The sequence below is a fragment of the Mustela putorius genome, unplaced genomic scaffold (assembly GCF_011764305.1).
Source record: "Mustela putorius furo isolate JIRA1106 unplaced genomic scaffold, ASM1176430v1.1 tig00001009_pilon_pilon_pilon, whole genome shotgun sequence".
Taxonomy (NCBI): Eukaryota; Metazoa; Chordata; class Mammalia; order Carnivora; family Mustelidae; genus Mustela; species Mustela putorius.
In genome coordinates, this window is record NW_025421529.1 from 1,778,890 (window position 1) to 1,798,362 (window position 19,473).

Here is a 19,473-nt window from a genome sequence, read left to right on the forward strand (position 1 = left end):
GCCATTACTGCTATAAACATTGAGGTACAGATGGCCCTTCTTTTCACGACATCTGTATCTTTGGGGTAAATACCCAAGAGTGCAATGACAGGGTCAGAGGGAACTTCTATTTTTAATTTCTTGAGGAATCTCCACACTGTTCTCCAAAGAGGCTGCACTAACTTGCATTCCCACCAACAGTGGAAGAGGCTTCCCCTTTCTCCACATCCTCCCCAACACATGTTGTTTCCTGTCTTGCTAATTTTGGCCATTCTAACTGGTGTAAGGTGATATCTCAATGTGGTTTTAATTTGAATCTCCCTGATGGCTAGTGATGATGAACATTTTTTCATGTGTCTGATAGCCATTTGTATGTCTTTATTGGAGAAGTGTCTGTCCATATCTTCTGCCCATTTTTTGATATGATTGTCTGTTTTGTGTGTGTTGAGTTTGAGGAGTTCATTATAGATCCTGGATATCAACCTTTTGTCTGTACTTTCATTTGCAAATATCTTTTCCCATTCCGTGGGTTGCCTCTTTGTGTTTTTGATTGTTTCCTTTGCTGTGCAGAAGCTTTTGATTTTGATGAAGTCTCAAAAATTTATTTTCGCTTTTGTTTCCTTTGCCTTTGGAGACATATCTTGAAAGAAGTTGCTGTGGCTGATATGGAAGAGATTACTGTCTATGTTCTCCTCTAGGATTCTGATGGATTCCTGTCTCACGTTGAGGTATTTTATCCATTTTGAATTTATCTTTGTGTATGGTGTAAGAGAATGGTAGAGTTTCATTCTTCTATATATAGCTGCCCAGTTTTCCCAACACCATTTATTGAAGAGACTGTCTTTTTTCCACTGTAGATTTTTTCTTGTTTTGTCGAAGATTAATTGACCATAGAGTTGAGGGTCCATATCTGGACTCTCTACTCTGTTCCACTGGTCTATGTGTCTGTTTTTATGCCAGTACCATGCTGTCTTGGTGATCACAGCTTTGTAATAAAGCTTGAAATCAGGTAACGTGATGCCCCCAGCTTTATTTTTGTTTTTCAACATTTCCTTAGTGATTCGGGGTCTCTTCTGATTCCATACAAATTTTTGGATTACTTGCTCCAGCTCTTTGAAGAATACTGGTGTAATTTTGAGTGGAATAGAATTAAAAGTATAGATTTCTCTAGGCAGTATAGACATTTTAACAATGTTTATTCTTCCGATCCAAGAGCATGGAATGGTCTTCCATCTTTTTGTGTCTTCTTCAATTTCTTTCATGACTGTTCTGTAGTTCCTCGAGTACAGATCCTTTACCTCTTTGGCTAGGTTTATTCCCAGGTAGCTTATAGTTCTTGGTGCTATAGTAAATAGAATCGATTCTCTAATTTCCCTTTCTGTATTTTCATTGTTAGTGTATAAGAAAGCCACTGATTTCTGCACATTGACTTTGTATCCTGCCACGTTGCTGAATTGCTGTATGAGTTCTAGTAGTTTGGGGGTGGAGTCTTTTGGGTTTTACATATAAAGAATCATGTCATCTTTGAATAGAGAGAGTTTGACTTCTTCATTCCCAATTTGGATACCTTTTATTTCTCTTTGTTGTCTGATTGCTGTTGCTAGGACTTCTAATACTATGTTGAACAAGAGTGGTGAAAGTGGGCATCCTTGTCTTGTTCCTGATCTCAACGGGAAGGCTCCAAGCTTTTTCCCATTGTGGATGATATTTGCTGTGGGTCTTTCATAGATAGATTTGATGAGGTTCAGGACTGTTCCCTCTATCCCTATACTTTGAAGTATTTTAATCAGGAACGGATGCTGGATTTTGTCAAATGCTTTTTCTGCATCAATTGAGAGGACCATGTGATTCTTCTCTCTTCTCTTATTAATTTGTTCTATTACTTTGACTGATTTGCGAATGTTGAACCATCCTTGTAGCCCTGGGATGAATCCCACCTGGTCATGGTGGATGATATTTTTAATGTGCTGTTGGATCCTGTTTGCTAGGATCTTGTTGAGAATTTTAGCATCCATATTCATCAGTGATATTGATCTGAAATTCTCCTTTTTAGTAGGGTCTTTGTCTGGTTTGGGGATCAGGGTAATGCTGGCTTCATAGAAAGAGTCTGGAAGTTTTCCTTCTGCTTCAATTTTTTGAACCAGCTTCAGGAGAATAGGTGTTATTTCTTCTTTGAAAGTTTGATAGAATTCCCCAGGGAATCCATCAGGTCCTGTGCTCTTGTTTTTTCAGAAGTTTTTGATCACTGCTTCAGTCTCGTTACTAGATATTGCTCTGTTCAGGTTGTCGATTTCTTCCTGGTTCAATTTTGGGAGTTTATAGTTTTCCAGGAAGGCACGCATTTCATCTTGGTTACTTAGCTTTTTGGCATGTAACTGTTGATAATAACTTATGATGATTGTTTCTACTTCCTTGGTGTTAGTTGTTATCTCTCCCTTTTCCTTAATAATTTTATGTATTTGAGCTTTCTTTTCTTTTGGATTAGTGTCACCAATGGTTTATTGATCTTATTGATTCTTTCAAAAAACCTACTACATTATCTTTAAAAAGGATATGTACCTTAATTAAGAGCACTTCCCCCCCCCCCATAATGTGAGAGAGAGAGAGAGAGGGATGGATGGGTAGGGGCAGAGGGAGAGGGAGAGAGAGAATCTCAAGCAAGTTCCATGCTTTGTTCAGAGCCTGATGTGGGACTTGATCCCAAGACCCTGAGATCATGACCTGAGCCAAAATCGAGAGCAGAGTCTTAACTGACTGAGCCACCCAGGTGCCCCTAACAGATTTTTTAAGTGAACAATCAACTGTGTTAATTATATCATTAGCTGTGGCCATTGGACCCCAGTCCTTGGGAAGCTGGGGCTCATCTGGAGTAGCTAAAACTTTACGGCCCTCAAACAATGACTCCTCACCTTCCTCTCACCCTCCAGTAACCACTATTCTGTTGTGTGCGTCTGCATGTTCCACTGTCAGAGGCCTCATTTAAAAAGAATCATGCACTCTTTACCCTTCTGTGTCTGCCTTACGTCACTTAGCCTAATGTCCTCCACAAATGTTAGAATTTTACTTCTTTTTAAGGGCTGCATAGCAAAAAACTAAGGAGACAATTTTTAAAAAATGGGCAGAAGACATGACGTGGCATTTCTCCAAAGAAGACATCCATGTGGCCAATAGACACGTGAGTAGATGCTCAACGTCACTCGTCAGTGGGGAAATGCAAGTCAAAACCATGATGAGATACCACCTCACACCTGCCAAAATGACTAAAATTAACAACATGAGAAACAAGTATTGGTGAGCTGTGGAGAAAGGGGAACCCTCCTACACTGTCAGTGGGGATGCAACTTGGTGTGGCCACTGTGGAAAACAGTATGGATTGTCCTCAGAAGGTTGAGAATATGATTCAGCAATGCTATTTCTGAGTATATGTCCCAAGGAAATGAAATCACTATCTTTTTCCCCCTTTTTTTTTGGCCAACAGGATTTAACTTTTTTGGCTTAGAGAGTTAAAGCACAGGGATAATGATAGCTTCTAAAAATCAGCAGTGTAGTCATAAAAAACTATTTCTTTTTAAAATTGAACTTGTAATATAACCAGTAACTGCAGACCTTTTTATACAATATTCCTTTTTATCTCTTTTGGAATTAAATTCTTTTTTTTTAAAGTAGAACTTTCTTTTTATTATGTTATGTTAGTCACCATACAGTACATTATTAGATTTTGACACAGAGTTCAACAATTCATCAGTTGCATATCACACCCAGAGCTCATCACAACACAGGCCCTCCTTAAGACCCATCACCTGGCTACTCCATCCCCCACCCCTCCCTTCTAAAACCCTCAGTTTGTTTCCTGAGTCCAGAGTCTCTTATGGTTTGTCTCCCTCTCGGATTTCTTCCCATTCAGTTTTCCCTCCCTTCCCCTGTGGTCCTCTCATTCCACACATGAGTGAAACCATACGATAACTAACTCTGCTTGACTTATTTCACTCAGCATAATCTCATCTAGTCCCATACATGTTGATACAAAAGTTGGGTATTAATCTTTTCTGATGGCTGGGTAATACTCTGTTGTATATATGGACCACATCTTCTTTATCCATTCATCTATTGAAGGGCATCTTGGCTCCTTCCACTGTTTGGTGATTGTGGCCATTGCCACTATGGACACTGGGGTGCATATGGCCCTTCTTTTCACTATATATGTATTTTTGGGGTAGATACCCATTAGTGCAATTTCTGGGTCACTGGGTAGCTCTATTGTTAACTTGAGGAACCTCTTTACTGTCTTCCAGAGTGGCTGTACCCACTTGCATTCCCACCAACAGTGTAAGAGGGTTCCCTTTTCTTCACATCCTCTCCAACACTTGTTGTTTCCTGTCTGGTTGATGTTGGCTATTCTAATCTGTGTATGCTGGTATCTCAATGTGGTATTGATTTGTATTTCCCTGATGACAAGGGATCTGGAGCAGTTTTTCATGTGTCTGTTGGTCATTTGGATGTCTTCTTTGGAGAAATGTCTGTTCATGTCTTCTGCCCATTTCTTGACTGGATTATTTGTTTTCTGGGTGCTGGTTTGAGAATTTCTTTATAGATCTTGGATATCAGCCCTTTATCTGAAATGTCATTTTCAAATATCTTCTTCCATTCCGTGGGCTGCCTTTTAGTTTAGCTGACTGCTGTGCAGAAGCTTTTTATCTTGAAGAAGTCCCAATAGTTCATGTTTTTGCTTTGTTTCCCTTGCCTTTGGAGACAAGTCTAGCAAGAAGTTGCTGTGGCCAAGGTCAAAGAGGTTATTTCCTGTGTTCCCCTCTAGGATTTTCTTAAAAAGGTTTTCTTTATTTATTTGGAAGAGAGAGACAGCGAGAGTGGGAACACAAGAAGGAGGAGTGGGGAAGAGAGAAACAGGCTTCCTGCTGAGCAGGGATCCTGATGTGGGTCTTGATCACAGGACACCGGGATCATGGCCTGAGTTGAAGGCAGACGCTTAACAACTGAGCCACCCTCCGGGGTGGCAACCCTCCACTCTAGGATTTTGGTAGATTCCTGTCTCACATTGAAGTCTTTCATCCATTTTGAGTTTATCTTTGTGTATGGTTTAAGAGAATGGTCCCGTTGCATCCTTTGCTTCTGACTATCCAATTTCACTGACACTATTTATTGAAGAGACTGTCTTTTTTTTTATATAGAATTGGATATTCTTCCCTGCTTTTTTGAAGATTAGTTGAGCATAGAGTTGAGGGTCCATTTCTGGCATCTTTATTCTGTTCCATCTATGTGCTTTTTTTTTGTGCCAGGACCATGTTGTTTTGGTGATTACACCTTAATAATAGAGCTTGAAGTCTGGAATTGTGGTGCCATCCTCTTTGGTTTTCTTTTTCAACATTGCCTGGGAAACTTGGGGTCTTCCTGGTTCCATACATATTTTATGATTGTTTGTTCCAGCTCTGTGAAAATGTCAGTGGTATTTTTATAGGGATTTAATTGAACGTGTAGATTGCTTTGAGTAGCATAGACAATGTTTCTTCTTCCAATCATTGATCATGGGATATTTTTCCATCTCTTTGTGTCTTCCTCAATTTCTCTTGTAAGTGTTCTGTAGTTTATAGAGTACAGATCTTTTACATCATTGATCAGGTTTATTTTCCTAGGTATCTTATGGTTTTTGGTGCAATTGTAAATGGGTTTGTTTCCATAATTTCTCTTTCTTCAGTTACATTGTTAGTGTATAGAAAAGCAACTGATTTCTGTTCATTGATCTTGTATCCTGCCATATTGCTGATTTCCTGCATGAGTTCTAGCAATTTTTGGGTGGAGTCTTTTGGGTTTTCCACATAATGTATCATGTCATCTGTGAAGAGAGAGAGTTTGACTTCTTCATTGCCAATTCAAATGCCTTTTATTTCTTTTTTGTTTTCTGTTTAATGAGGCTAGGACTTTTAATACTATGTTGAACAATAGTGGCAAGAGAGGGCATCCCTGTCATGGTCCTGACCTTAAGGAAAAATCTCCCAGGGCACCTGGGTTTCTCAGTGGGTTAGGCTGCTGCTTTCATCTCGGGTCATGATCTCAGGGTCCTGGGATCGAGTCCTGCATCGGGCTCTCTGCTCAGTGGGGAGCCTGCTTCCTCCTCTTTCTGTCTGCCTCTCTGCCTACTTGTGATCTCTCTCTGTCAAATAAATAAATAAAATCTTTAAAAAAGGGGAAAAAAAGCTCCCAGTTTTTTCCTCATTGAGAAGGATGTTTGCTGTGGGCTTTTTGTAGATGGCCTTTATGATATTGAGGTATGTCCCCTCTATCCCTACATGGTGGAGAATTTTAATTGAGAAAGGATGCTGTATTTGGTCAAATGTTTTTTATGCATCAATTGAGAGGATCATATGGTTCTTGTCCTTCCTTTTATTAATGTGATCTACTACATTGATTGATTTGTGGGTGTTGAACCACTCTTGTATCCCAGGAATAAATCCCAGTTGGTCATGGTGAATAATCATTTTAAAGTACTGTTGGATCCTATTGGCTAAGATCTTGGTAAGTAACTAGGCATCCATGTTCATCAGGGATATTGATCTGTCATTCTCCTTTTTGGTGGGGTCTTTAGTTTTGGGATCAAGATAATGCTGGTCTCATACAATGAGTTTGGAAGTTTCCCTTCCATTTCTTCTTTCTTCTTCCATCTGGCCCTGGACTCTTGTTTTTTGGGAGGTTTTGGATTACTGTTTCAATTTCCTTGCTGGTTTTGGTCTGTCCAGGTTCCATTTCTTCTGGTTTCAGTCTTGGAAGTTTATAAGTTTCCAGGAAGGCATCCATTTCTTCCAGATTGACTAATTTCTTGGCATATCTTGCTCAATATATGTTCTTAAAATTATTTACATTTCCTTGGTGTTGGTCATGATCTCTCCTCTTTCATTCATGTTTTTATTAATTTGGATCCTTTCTCTTTTCTTTTTGATTAAGTCTGGTTACTGGTTTATCAATGTTATTAATTCTTTCAAAAAACCATCTCCTAGTTTCACTGATCTGTTCTATTGTTCTCCCAGTTTCTCTTTCATTGATTTCTGCTCTAATCTTTATTATTTCTCTTCTCCTCCTTGGTTTAGGGTTTATTTACTGTTCTTTCTCCAGATCCTTTAGGTGTAAGGTTACCTTGTGTATTTAAGACCTTTCTAATTTCTTGAAGTTTTGTATTGCCATGTTTTTCCTCTTAGGACTGCTTTTGCTGCATCTCAAAGGGTTTGAAGAGCTGTGTTTTCATTTTCATTGTTTCCATGAATTTTTTCAATTCATCTTTAATTTCCTCGTTGATCCATTCATTCTTTAGCAGGATGCACTTTAACCTCCAAGTATTTGAGTTCCTTCTAAATTTTCTTCTGTGATTGAGTTCAAGTTTCAAAGCATTATGATCTGAAAATATGCAGGCAATAATTCCAATCTGTTTTTGTACTGGTTGAGATCTGATTTGTGACCCAGTATGTGATCTCTTCTGAAGAATATTCCATATGTACTCCAGAAGTATCTGTATTCTGTTGCTTTAGGATGGGGTATTCTGCATATACCTGTGAAGTTCATCTGGTCCAGTGTGCCATTCAAAGCCCTTGTTTCCTTGTTGATCTGCTTAGATTATCTGTCTATTGCTGTGAATGGAGTGTTAAAGTCCTCTTTTATTATTGTATTATTATGAATGTGTTTCTTTATTTCTGTTATTAATTAGTTTATATAATTGGTTGGTCCCAAGTTAGGGGCATAAATATTTACAATTGTTAGATCTTCTATAGGATAGACTCTTTAAAAAAAATATTTTATTTATTTATTTTACAGAGAGAGAGATCACAAGTAGTCAGAGAGGCTGGCAGAGAGAGAGAGAGAGAGAGAGAGAGAGAAGCAGGCTCCCTGCTGAGCAGAGAGTCCAATGTGGGACTCGATACCAGGACCCTGAGATCATGACCTGAGCCAAAGGCAGCGGCTTAACCCGCTGAGCCACCCAGGCGTCCCTAGGATAGACTCTTTATGTATGATATAGTGTCCCTCTTCATCTCTTACTATAGTCTTTGGCTTAAAATCTAATTTTTCTCATATAAGGACTGCTACCTCAGCTTTCTTTGATGTTCATTAGCATGATAAATTGTTCACCCCCTCACTTAAACAAATATTTTATTTATTTATTTGATAGATGGAGATCACAAGTAGGCAGAGAGGCAGGCAGAGAGAGGAGGAAGCAGGCTCCCTGCTGAGCAGAGAGCCTGATGTGAGGCTCTATCCCAGGACCCTGGGATCATGACCTGAGCCAAAGGCAGAGGCTTTAACCCACTGAGCCACCCAGGCACTCCCACCCCCTCACTTTAAATCTGGAGGTGTTTTGGGTCTAAAATGAGTCTCAGACAGCATTTTGATGGTTCTTGCTTTTTTTTTTTTCTTTTTAAATTCCAATCTGAAACCCTGCATCTTTTCACAGGAGCATTATTTAGCCCATTTACATTCAGAGAAACTATTGAAAGATGAGTTTAGTGCCTTAGTATTATCTGTAAAATCCCTGTTTCTGTAGATTGTTTCTTTCTGGTCTGAGTTACTTTTGGGCTCTCTGCTTACAGGATCCCCTTTAATAATATTGCAGGGCTGGTTTAGTGATCACAAATTCTTTTAGTTTTTGTTTGTCCTAGAAGCTCTTTATCTCTCCTTCCATTCCGAATGACAGCCTTCTTGGATAAAGTATATTTGCTGCATTTTTTTTTTTCATTTATTGCCCTGAATATATCATACCATTTCTAGCCTGCAGTTTTCCCTGGTTTGGTCTGCTGCCAATTTAATGTTCCAGCCCTTGCAGGTTAAGGACTTCTTGTTTTGAGCTGCTTCTAGGACTTTTCTTAGGTCTCTCATTCCAGAGGTTTTGGACTGTCATATTTTCACTTTAATTTGCTTCCATGACTGACCAGGGAAATCCTGGAATCTTTGGATTGGTTTCCATGTAGCTCTGCACTGACTTGCCATGGTCAGGGGCAGGGGGAGATGGAGAGGGGTACCAAGGTAGACCAGATTTCCAGGCTGTTGCAAGGGGGATGGGGAGGGAGAAGGAGGAGTGACTAGGTAGGAGTGGGAAGGCAGGAGAGGGGAGAGGATAAAGGGAGTAGGAAGGGAAGGTAGGTGGAGGGGACATGAGTAAGGAGAGAATGGGGGAGAGAAGTAGGAGGGTAAGGAAGGGTTGGAGGAGGGGAAAGTGCATGGGGGAGGGTAGAGGGGAAGAGGCCAAGGTCGAGAGAGAAGGAGGGAGAGACAGAGAGGATGGGGAAAGAAGGAGGAGAGTAAGGAGGGATTGGAGGAGGGGAAGGAGCAATGGTGAGGGAAAGGGGAAGAAAGGGAAGGGCAGAAGGATGGGAAAGAGAGGGAAGGAGAGGATAATAAAGGCTGGCATTTACTGAGCAAATATTTTGTGTCTGGTACTGGGCTCAATGCTTTATAATTGACCCCAAGTACATTTCAGAAAATCACCCCACTGTGTATAACGATATAGTGTCCTGGTCAGCTTGGGCTCTGTAACAAATAACAGGCTGGGAGTTTAAACAACACACGTTTATTGTGTCCCAGTCTTGGGGATTGGAGATCCCAGATCCAGGTGTGGGTGGGGCTGGTTCCTCCTGATATGTCTCTCCCTGACATGTACATGCAGTCTCGCCACTGCGTCTTCATGCAGTTGTCTACCTGTGTGTGTCTGTGCCTTGATATCCTCTTCTTCTTCTTCTTCGTCTTCTTCTTCTTCTTCTTCTTCTTCTTTTTTTTTTAGATTTTTGTTTATTTATTTGACAGAGACACAAAGAAAGCAGGGACAAGAGCATAGGGAAAAGGGGCATTCCTGCTTAGCAAGGAGCTTGATGTGAGACTTCTTTGGGATCATGACCCGAGGTGAAGGCAGGTGCTTAACTGGCTGAGCCACCCAAGCACCTCTGACCCCCTCTTCTGATAAGGATTCCAGTCATGCAGGATCAGGGCCCACCCTAGTGACCAGTTTTTACCTTAGCCACTTCTGTAAAGACTCCATCTCCAAATACAGCTCCATCTGGAGATTGGGGGGGGGGTTGGGGCTTCAGAATGTAATTTGAGAGTGTATGATTCAGCTCATAATATATTGTCAGTATTCCACAGGGAAGGAAAATGAAGATAAGACAATATAACTCAGAAAGATGTACCTTTGTATAGGTCTAGCTGGCATGTAGAATGGACATGTCTCCCCCAAGTCTATGACAGGCTAGAGCAAAGAGATCATGGGTCTTGTTGAAGGAGGGTCCCCACCCTCTCCTGTCCTTGGCTCTGAGGAGGGCCCGTGGCCTCAGGGGGCTGGCATTCTGAGTAGATGGTAAGAGGGTTAGGGTCGTGTGTCCAGAGGCAGAAGAATGGCCTCAGGGGCTCTGAGAATGAGAGTCCAGAGAATGAGTAGATGAGGGATCCATTGCCAACGTTGTAGAACGAGATTCTGCCAGCGTCATAGTCCAGGAGAATACCCACCTGATGTAGGGGCCCTGAAGGGTGCAGGCGGACCCTTGGGAAAGCGAGGGCCCAGAATGTCTTCTTGTAGAGCTCCAGGGCCCAGAGTCCATGTTGGGGAGCCTTTGGGATCCTTCCCTTCCGATTCAAGCTCTCCAGACAGACGCCCACATTCCAAGCCTTCCTCTGTCCTACCTGGACCTCCCAATAATACCTCCCAGCAGAGAACTGTTCCCGTGCCAATACACAGGGGTCCTGGTCAAATCTGCTGGGGACATCTGGCAGCTCCTGGTCAAAGAACAGCCGCCTCACACTCTTCCCATCCTCAGACAGAGCGAGTTTTGGGCTTGTGGTGTCAGGGTCCAGGGATGGGCTCACTGTGGGAAGAGGAGAGGTTTAGGCTTGGAGGTTTGTGTCCCCAACCTGCCCTCCTGTAAGAAGGGCACCACAGGGCCTCTGAGTGAGGCAAAACCACAGCCTCCCTGAGAGTCCCTTGGCTCCCCCATCTTCTGTCCAGGACCCTGAGCAACGGGTTATCCCAGCACAGCTGATGCAGCTCCAGGTGGGAGCCAGGGGGTAGATTGCTATCGATGAGGGGACATGACTGGCACCCTGTGAGGTCTGCTTGTCCCCCTGTTCACAGTCCCTCAACACACGTGTGTGTGTGTGTGTGTGTGTGTGTGTGTGTGAGAAAGAGAGAGAAAGAGGTAGACAGGGAGAGAGAGAGAGAGAGAGAGAGAGACAGAAGCAAGGGGAGACAGAGAAAAGGCCGGAGAGACATAAGGGAGAGATAGAGATAGAGACAGTATCCCAGAAATATAGGGAAAAACAGAGACAGAGGTAGAGAAAGGAAGAGAGAGACATAGAAGAGACACAGAGAAACAGGGAGACAGAAAGAGATAGAGAGACAAGGAGAACAAAGAGAGACAGAATAACCCAGGTAGACACAGGGAGAGAGATACAGAGAGATACAGAGACAGAGAGACAGACACAAAGATAGATAGATACAGAGACATATGGAGAGAAATAGAGACAGAGAGACAAATAAAGAGACAGATACAGAGACTGAGAGATAAATAGATAAGGAGAGCTAAAGAGAGATAGAGATACAGGCAGAGAAATAGAGATAGAGAAAGACAGAGAGATGGGGAGGCAGAGAGATAGAGAGAAAGACACAAAGAGAAAGACAGAGAGACACAGAGAGAGACACAATGAGAATGATGGAGAGACAGAGACAGAGAAACAGAGATAGAGACATAAGAGGACATGGAGGACACAGGGGAACAGGAGAAGGTGCCACAGGTGCATTGATGCAAGTGCCATTGGACAGCTCTGGGGTCAAGAACAGAGGAGTCACATAAGGAAAAGCCCAAGAGGCATCTTAAGAGCCCCTCAGCTAAGATGAACACCTTCCCAAACAGAGTCCTTCTCTCCTGCCCTCCTATCCCTCTCAGAGCCCTCAGAACCCCAGCATGTGACCTAGGGGAGGGTCTGTCTACACTTGGGCTCCATATTAGAGGCAGAGAGGGTGTGTGGGGACCAGCTGGGCGTCAGGCTGCCCCAGCAGGCATCTTCTCAATAACAGAAACCTCTTAGCCAGTTTCCACCTTGACTCATTCTAAAGCCAGTTATGTTGTTTGCTTGAGTCTATACCTCGATGCCTCAGACACTCATGCTTTTTGACCTTCCATCCCTATCAGCTGGACAGGACCCATGCTTTCCTCGTATTTGAACCCCAGCTTCTTCTCTGGTCTCTACCTCTTTCTGGATAGAACCCTGTTCTCTTTCGCTTTCTAGCAAAGACTGACTGTTTCCCCCCAGGATTCTCATTGCTGCTTTCTGAATTCTCCACCTTCTGTCCCACCCAAATTCTTTCCCTGTAGAGTTTGGGCTGTGGGGATGGAGATCACCGATGTTACATCTCCATAATGGTCAAACATTGACTTCCTAGCTGAACAATAAGCCTGGCTCCTGGTATTCCAAATTTCCTCATCATTAAATAAAAATTAATCACATTAAATAAAAGTTCCAGACTAACAAAGAAGCCGAAAAATAGCATAAACAATATGTCTATGAAAACATCTTGGAAAACCCACAGTAAAAGTATCAAAGCCAGAAAGTTATCATTGATACAAAACTACTCAATAATGACCTCTGACACAACACCCCACCCCACCTGGCTGCCAGTGCAGATCTGTGTTCCATCCTATCCACTGCTGCAGACTATATTCCCTGAAAAATTTTTCTCTAGTTCATTTTCGTTCCCCCTGCTGGCTTCATGTGTCTTCATACCAGATCATTCCTTTTAGGCAACAGGCATGTTCTGCTGCCTTAAAGGACCTTAAAGTAAAACCAAAACAAACTGAAATAAAACACACTGCTTGATTCCCCACTTAGCAATTTATAGCTTAGCTGCACAGACTATAACTTTGAATTTTTTGTCCCAGTTGTCTCCACAGGGGACACCTCTCCTTGCACACCACACTAGACAATGTTTCTGGGTCATGTTCCCGATCTCACCTCACTGTATGGTATGCCCCAAGCTGCTTACTCACTACACTGTATCCATGGATTTCAGTGAAAAAGCTTCCCCTGGACTTCCCACAACTCTGCCCAGACATCTGCTCAAACAGACCTTCAAGTACCAGGTTCTCCAAGGCTAGACTTGAATCTGTCTTCTTTGCCCTGTACCTTTCTTATCCTTTTTTCCTTTTCAAAATCTTTCTTTTTCAAATAAAGAAATTTAAAGAATAATTTTGGACGTGCAGATAAATGGAGCACTTTCTGGTTCACTACCTTGGTTTTCAAGGCCAGATATATGCCAAGGACCTTAAATTCCTATCTCAAGTCCACATTTCTCCTGGGAGTTCCAAACTTGTGTAACTAAAGATTTATCTGACATCCCCATTTGGATGTCTGATAAAGTTTCAGTCTTAAGGGGTCCAAGATGATTTTCACTTCTTTGAAGTGAAAGTATTGTTTGACCCCAAGTCTGTATTGTTTGACCCCTAGCCTTCTGTTAGATGAAGCCACCATGGGCCCAGGGACATTGGCTCCAAAGGTCACCTTGGGTTCCCTGTTCTGTCTTGCCCTGCTGGACCCTGCTAGTTGTGGCTCCAGGGCACATCTCAGGGTTGTCCTCTCCTCCACCAATGCCTCTCCCCTGTCTAAGCTCCCTCACTCCTGTTGCACCCAGACCCCTACTTCAGCCTTCCAGACTCTGCAGGTCTGGGCATCCCCAAATCTTGCCCCATTGGATTTTCTTCCACATGTTCATCTTTCCCACACCACAGATGACATTCTCCCTGCCATGTTTGTGGGTCCACAGCTCATTCTCTCAGGGCTGTGTTCTCACTGTCTCCCAGCCCTTCATTTAGATGTTACCATCCCACCATCCCCAGGGCCATGGGCATCCTACATGAATGCTCTCCTGGCCAACTTCATTATTGTATTCTAGTCCATTCCTATAATATTACTCTGCTTTATTCCAGTTTTGGTTAAAGAAGCATCACTGGCTGATGGCTTGCATCCCAACATAAATTCTATGCCCCCTGAGGACAGGAGGAAGTCATTTCAATCACTGATAGATGGTTGGATGCTGGAACAGGAGGTAACTGGTTACTATTTTACATGAATGAATAACTGAATGACTGAAAGGATGATCAGTTTCTATCTGTCCCCTCCTAGACCCTCAACAAGTGGCTGTGCTAAGGCTTGTGTCCCCAGGTACTCTGACACCTCTCAGGTTCCTGGTTCATTGTCTGCATTTATGCCCCTCCCAGTCCTGGGGCGAGATTCTCTCCTCTCCATCCATACCTCCCACCTAGATGGTATCCTGGGGCAGAAAATCCCTGTTTTTGCTATCTCTGTGGTAACAGATTGGTGTCCCCCAATCCCCCCAAAAGTGGCCAAGCCTCAGGAGAGTTGTCTTTCTTGCTGCCTAGCCTCTGCGTGTCTGTCTCTTCCCCAGGTAGTAAACAGGAGCTAAGGTCTCTCAGGGTAGCAGAAAATTGATGTTTAGAGCCATGTGGCTGCCACTCACCAGCATTGGGCTCCACATATCTGCACTCTGGAATAAAAAGGAACACACACACACACACACACACACACACACACAGCAGTGCCTCTGCATGCATGCATATGTGCACAGATCAACACACATATGTACATGTAAATGTACATGTGTACACAGCACACACATACATGCACACATAGACACACATGTGGGGGCAGAGGTTTCCATCCCCCGACATGGCCCTCACCATAGATCACCTTGTCCTCTGTCCAATCTGCAATGAGAGAGAAAGATGTGAAACTGTGGGACTGTGCTGATTCAATGGGGCCAAAGCTCAGCTTCTGGGAACCTAAGTCAAAAGAGGACTTAATGGGTTCTAGCTGTGATCTAGAAAGCATGAAGAAATACAGATTCTTCAGTGCCCAATAAAACCATAATCTGGGTCATTTTCTTCCTAGGGGAGGCTTTGGTGGAGCAGATCCTGATAGCCCTGCTTTCCCATGTCTGTCATGGGGACATCTGTGTTCTGTTCCCAGGCTCATGCCTGATGACTATGGGTAAGGACACAGGGGGCAGGGAGGGGAGTGGATTCGTGAGTGCAACAATGCTTATTGATGATAGTCCCTGCACCCACAATGAGACCCTGGCAGGTGCCAGGTACCCTGCTGCATTTGTCACTTGAGCACTTCTCAGAATGCTCTCTTCATCCCCAACTGACAGACACTCCCAGGTTCAAGCTCAGATCTGTCTTTGTGTTGGAAATCCTCCAGCCTTCCAGAAGTCCTCCAGTGATGAGCAGCTGAACACCTCTCAGAGACAGAGAATTTCACTGAGCATTTGGTAAGTGGGGAGTCCCTGAGGTGTGTCCTGGGCTGGTCTCTCCCATTTATCCTGACCATGAGGGTGCACACAGGAGAGTTCATGCAGAGCTCCACACCTGTGCCCTGGGGGAAAGGGACATGTCCGTCCTACCAGGACCTGCTTACCTTGAGAGTGCTGCTCTTCTGCTCTATGCAGTCTCTCTTCTTCCAGTTGCCCCACATTCCTGTCTTTCTGACATTTCTGGTAGAGACAGGTGGCTCCAGCTGTAACAAGCCCTGCCAGAGTGAAGATCAGAGGCAGCACTATCTTCCATTCCTTTGACAGGGAACTTCTGGACAATTGAGCTGAAAGAGAGTACAGAGAGGCAAGAATATCAGGGAAAGAGAGCACCTGTGTTCTGAGGACACACACATGAAAGGGTTTGTAGGTCAGGGACATGATCCTTGGAACTAACCTGAAATGACTCAGAAAACATACGTGGGTGTTTATACAGACAAATCAGGACAGATGAACAGGAGAGAGATGATGGACAAATGGCAGAATGTTAAACACTGGGTGGTCTGTACAAAATTCTGCATGTCATTCTTGTAAATTTTCTGTAAGCTTGAGGTTGTTTAGAAATGAAAATTATATGCAGAGTGAAACTTAAAAACCTCCAAGCTGTCTGTCAGAAGATGAAGGCATAAATAGTCTGTGATCCATCCAGACAATGGAATACCATTTAGCACTAATGAGAAAGGAGCTATTGGTGCAGCCACTGTGAAGAGCAGGGTGAATGTTCTTCAGAAAATTAAAAGTAGAACTACCACACAATGCATCAATCCCAGCTTCTGGGTACTTATACAAAAAGTAAGATATAAAAATATTAGCTCCAAAAAATAACATGTCCCCTTATGGTCACTGCAATGTTATTTACAGTAGCCAAGATATGGAAACAGCTCAAGTGTCCATTGATGGATGAATGGTAAAGAAAAAACATATTTATACAATGGATAGTATTTTCTATAAGCAAGAAGGAAATCAGACCATTTTCAAAAACATGGATGGATGGATACCTTGTGGACATGTTGGTAAGTGAAGGTAATCAGGGAAAAATGCTGTATGATCTCATGTATATATGAAATTTAAAATGAAACAAAACAAGAAAAAAACCCCACAAACCCCCAGAAAACCAGAAAGCCCAGCTCATAGATGCAGAGAGCAGATTGGTGGTTTCCAGAGGATGGAGATGGGACTGGGTGTAATAGATGAAGAGGGGCAAAGGATATGAACTCCTAGTTATGAGATGAATGAGTTCTGGGGAGGTGATGAACAGCATGGAAACTATAGTTAATAGCACTGTATTGTTGTATACTTGGAAACTGTAAGACAGTAGATCATAAACGTTCTCCTCATAAGAAAAATGTCCCATTACTGTGCAAGGATTTCAATATTAAGTACTTATTGTCTGGGCTGCTCAGAGCTTTTGAGGCCTGAACAGAACAGAACACTCACGGAGCAAGTGGTAGTTGACCATCTTCTTCTGGAGGAGGGGACTGGAGATGCAGCAGGAGAAGTTCTGAACATCCCCATCCTGGATGGTCACATTGGACACCACCGTGAAGAGACCTGTTGTTGGCGAGGCTGAGAGGTGGGTCATGGAAGGTAGGGGCTGTCCTCTGAAATTTCTCCATTCTGCCTGGGGCTCTGGGAACCAGCCTTCTGAGGTACACTGTGCCCAGACAATTTCACCTTGGACAGCTTGCACTTGGATTCTGGGCATCCCGCCCAGACCTGTGGGAAGAGATGCCTCTTGCAGTCTACACAACCACCAGTGCTTTCATCAGAAAAGTACAGATATTGAGAATTCCAGCAGAGATTGGGATTTTTTCACAGACTACTTACTCTGTGTAATATTTATATGCAGTATGTTACCCTTGCTCCCAGAATGCACAGGACAAAACAAAAAAGGACCAAGAATGTCAAAAACCCTTCTATACAGCAAAATTAGTGTCTTTTCCTCCCTGTGTCTCTGTCCCTCCTTCTGCCTCTGTCCTTCCCTCTCTACCTCTGCTTCCCTCTTTCTGGATTGGCTTAGAAAAGGGAGAGAAAAGGGTGTCCTGAACTGGACTTCCCAGGAATCACTGCCCTTGGTGCAAACATATTAGTGCTTTTGTGGGATGTGCTCAGGCTTGAGCTACAGTGGGATGATCTGCATTGGGCATCAGGTTTGGGGGAGGGGACTTGGGGAGACAATAAACCCCAGTAGCTCACCCTTACCTGCCACCATCAGCCACAGCCTGGTCTCTGCAGACATGTTGCCATCTTTGAAATTGCAGTGGAATGTTCCATTATCAAAAACTGTCACGTTGTGGATCTTCACTGTGGCTTTTCCCTGGTCCAGCCCAGCACTCAGGAAAGTGGTCCTTCCCTGGTACTCTCTCATCTGTTCTTCCTTCATGTCTGTCCCATTCTTGTGCAGGTGCACGACTTGGGATGGCTGATTCCTGTACCACCGAAGCTCCATGTCCTCGGCACTGATATTGAGGGACAGACGACATGGTAGCTCCACATTTTCGCCCAGCACTGCCAGAACAGGTATTTTAGGTCCAATGATGGAGAAATCAGCTTTCCCTTATGAGATTAGATCAGAGAGCCCTAGTTAGGCTGGGTCTGAGGAGACAAGGGCCCTCCCACCCAGACTTAGGGTTCTCTGGGAAGGACTGCTTGGATCCCTGGCTGACAGCTGTTGTGGGTAGGTGCCAGCCAGCTCCCTCTGGCATTCTTTTCCATAAGGGGTCATCCTCCTAGCATGGGGTGAGGGGAGCTCTCCTACCGTTTGCAGGGGTGCTGCAGGACAGGAGCTGCAGGACGATTATGATGATGGAGCAGCTGGGTGGAAAGATGACTCGACCGTGTGTGTTTGCCATGCCTGTGGGAAAAGAGAGGCCTGAGCCCTACACATCAGAGGCTGAGGTAATTTCTGTCTCTGCCAGTCTCTCTATCTGTCTTTCTAGTTCTCTGTTTGTCTGTCTTGGTGGGAGGACAGGAAGCACCAGCAGGCTAATGGAAGTTAAAGAAACTTGGCTGGGGGAGGGAAAGGTCTCACTTTTAACTCTCTTGGCCCCTGTCACCCACACATAAGGTATTCATCCTACTGATGGAGAGACAGCGGCCTCCACCTGCCCTGTTTAGAATCTATTCTCAGATATAATTTCTCTTATCCTCATCTGTCCACAGAGTGACTCAGACACATCCTCCAGTGAATGGGCTCTGTCTCCCCACTGAATGGTGTACGAGTATTTCCCGATTTCTCTCTGTTCAAACATTAATATGAGGCATGCTGGGAAAGGAACCACACCTTTGAGTCAGTGAATCCATGGTCAGAACTATAAATGTCCACCCCTTCAAGCCCCTTGTCCCTATTGTTCCCAAAGAAACCTTTGCAGATGAAGTGGGGGAGATGAGCCTCAGGGTGCCTTGACTGATAGCCTGAGCCAAAGACATACCAAAACTTTTTTATGGTGAATTAAATTTCAAGTGCCCATAATCTGAGACTCATCTGCCGCTCTGGGGGATTTCATCCAGCAGAGCTTTGAAGATTTGGCATTTATGTAAAGCATGGGGAGGTGTGTTAGTTGATACTCTAATCCTGTTGGATGCTTGTCTTTCTTTGGTGAAAGTCCCTGGAGTCTCCCTGTCACTGACAAGTAGGCACAGTGTGTAGAAAGTAGAGATATACATGAAAGCTCTTAAAATATAAGACACTCACCTGGCCAAATTTGGCTCTAGGTTTCCTAGGAATCAATTTAATTCTCTGTAAGTCCCAAGTGAGGCATAGAAAAAGTCTTCTGGTGGTGTTTGGAGAGAGGAGCAGCTGAGTTTTCCAGTTTCTGGAGTTCTCCTATTGCTCTTTGTCAAAATAGCAACACACTTATTTAGCAGTTGCAACAGGAATAAAAATATAGGCCAAGTGCTTCCTACAGGGTGTGGTCAACAGAACTGAACACACTAACTGGGAGTAACAAGGCCCTGTCTCAGGAGATAAGGGGAGAGGAGACTACACAAGGCAGTCCATGGAAGGATGGTTGTCAGTCCAAAGCCAAGAGCCTCAAAGAGGAGACATGTCTCTCGAGTGGTAGGATCTGGGCCAAGGGCAGAAACTGGAGGATTCAGATAAAGTTGCTCCATTATCAAAAGACCTCCAG

At 43.7% G+C, this 19,473-nt stretch overlaps 1 protein-coding gene across 1 annotated transcript; it reads right to left on the bottom strand.

Annotated features, from left to right (window-relative positions):
- Positions 1 to 9,469: 9,469 nt before the first annotated feature.
- BTNL10 (butyrophilin like 10) lies at positions 9,470 to 19,235 on the bottom strand. The gene is made up of 7 exons (XM_004780622.3): positions 19,038 to 19,235; positions 18,102 to 18,197; positions 17,546 to 17,899; positions 16,781 to 17,059; positions 15,451 to 15,630; positions 14,712 to 14,738; positions 9,470 to 10,826 (listed from the first exon to the last, which is right to left on the bottom strand). The coding sequence occupies exons 2-7, from the start codon at positions 18,193 to 18,195 to the stop codon at positions 10,228 to 10,230; spliced, it is 1,533 nt and encodes a 510-aa protein (XP_004780679.2). The 5' UTR covers positions 18,196 to 18,197; positions 19,038 to 19,235; the 3' UTR covers positions 9,470 to 10,227.
- Between the last annotated feature and the right edge of the window lie 238 nt (positions 19,236 to 19,473).

Excerpts from the sequence above, each read along its gene's own strand:
- BTNL10 (XM_004780622.3), bottom strand. The coding sequence starts at position 18,195 with ATGGCAAACACACACGGTCGAGTCATCTTTCCACCCAGCTGCTCCATC. Across the intron at positions 15,631-16,780 it reads GGTCAACTACCACTTGCTCC|CTCAATTGTCCAGAAGTTCC; the intron begins GTGAGTGTTCTG and ends ACTCTCTTTCAG. Across the intron at positions 14,739-15,450 it reads AGAAGAGCAGCACTCTCAAG|ATTGGACAGAGGACAAGGTG; the intron begins GTAAGCAGGTCC and ends CTCTCATTGCAG.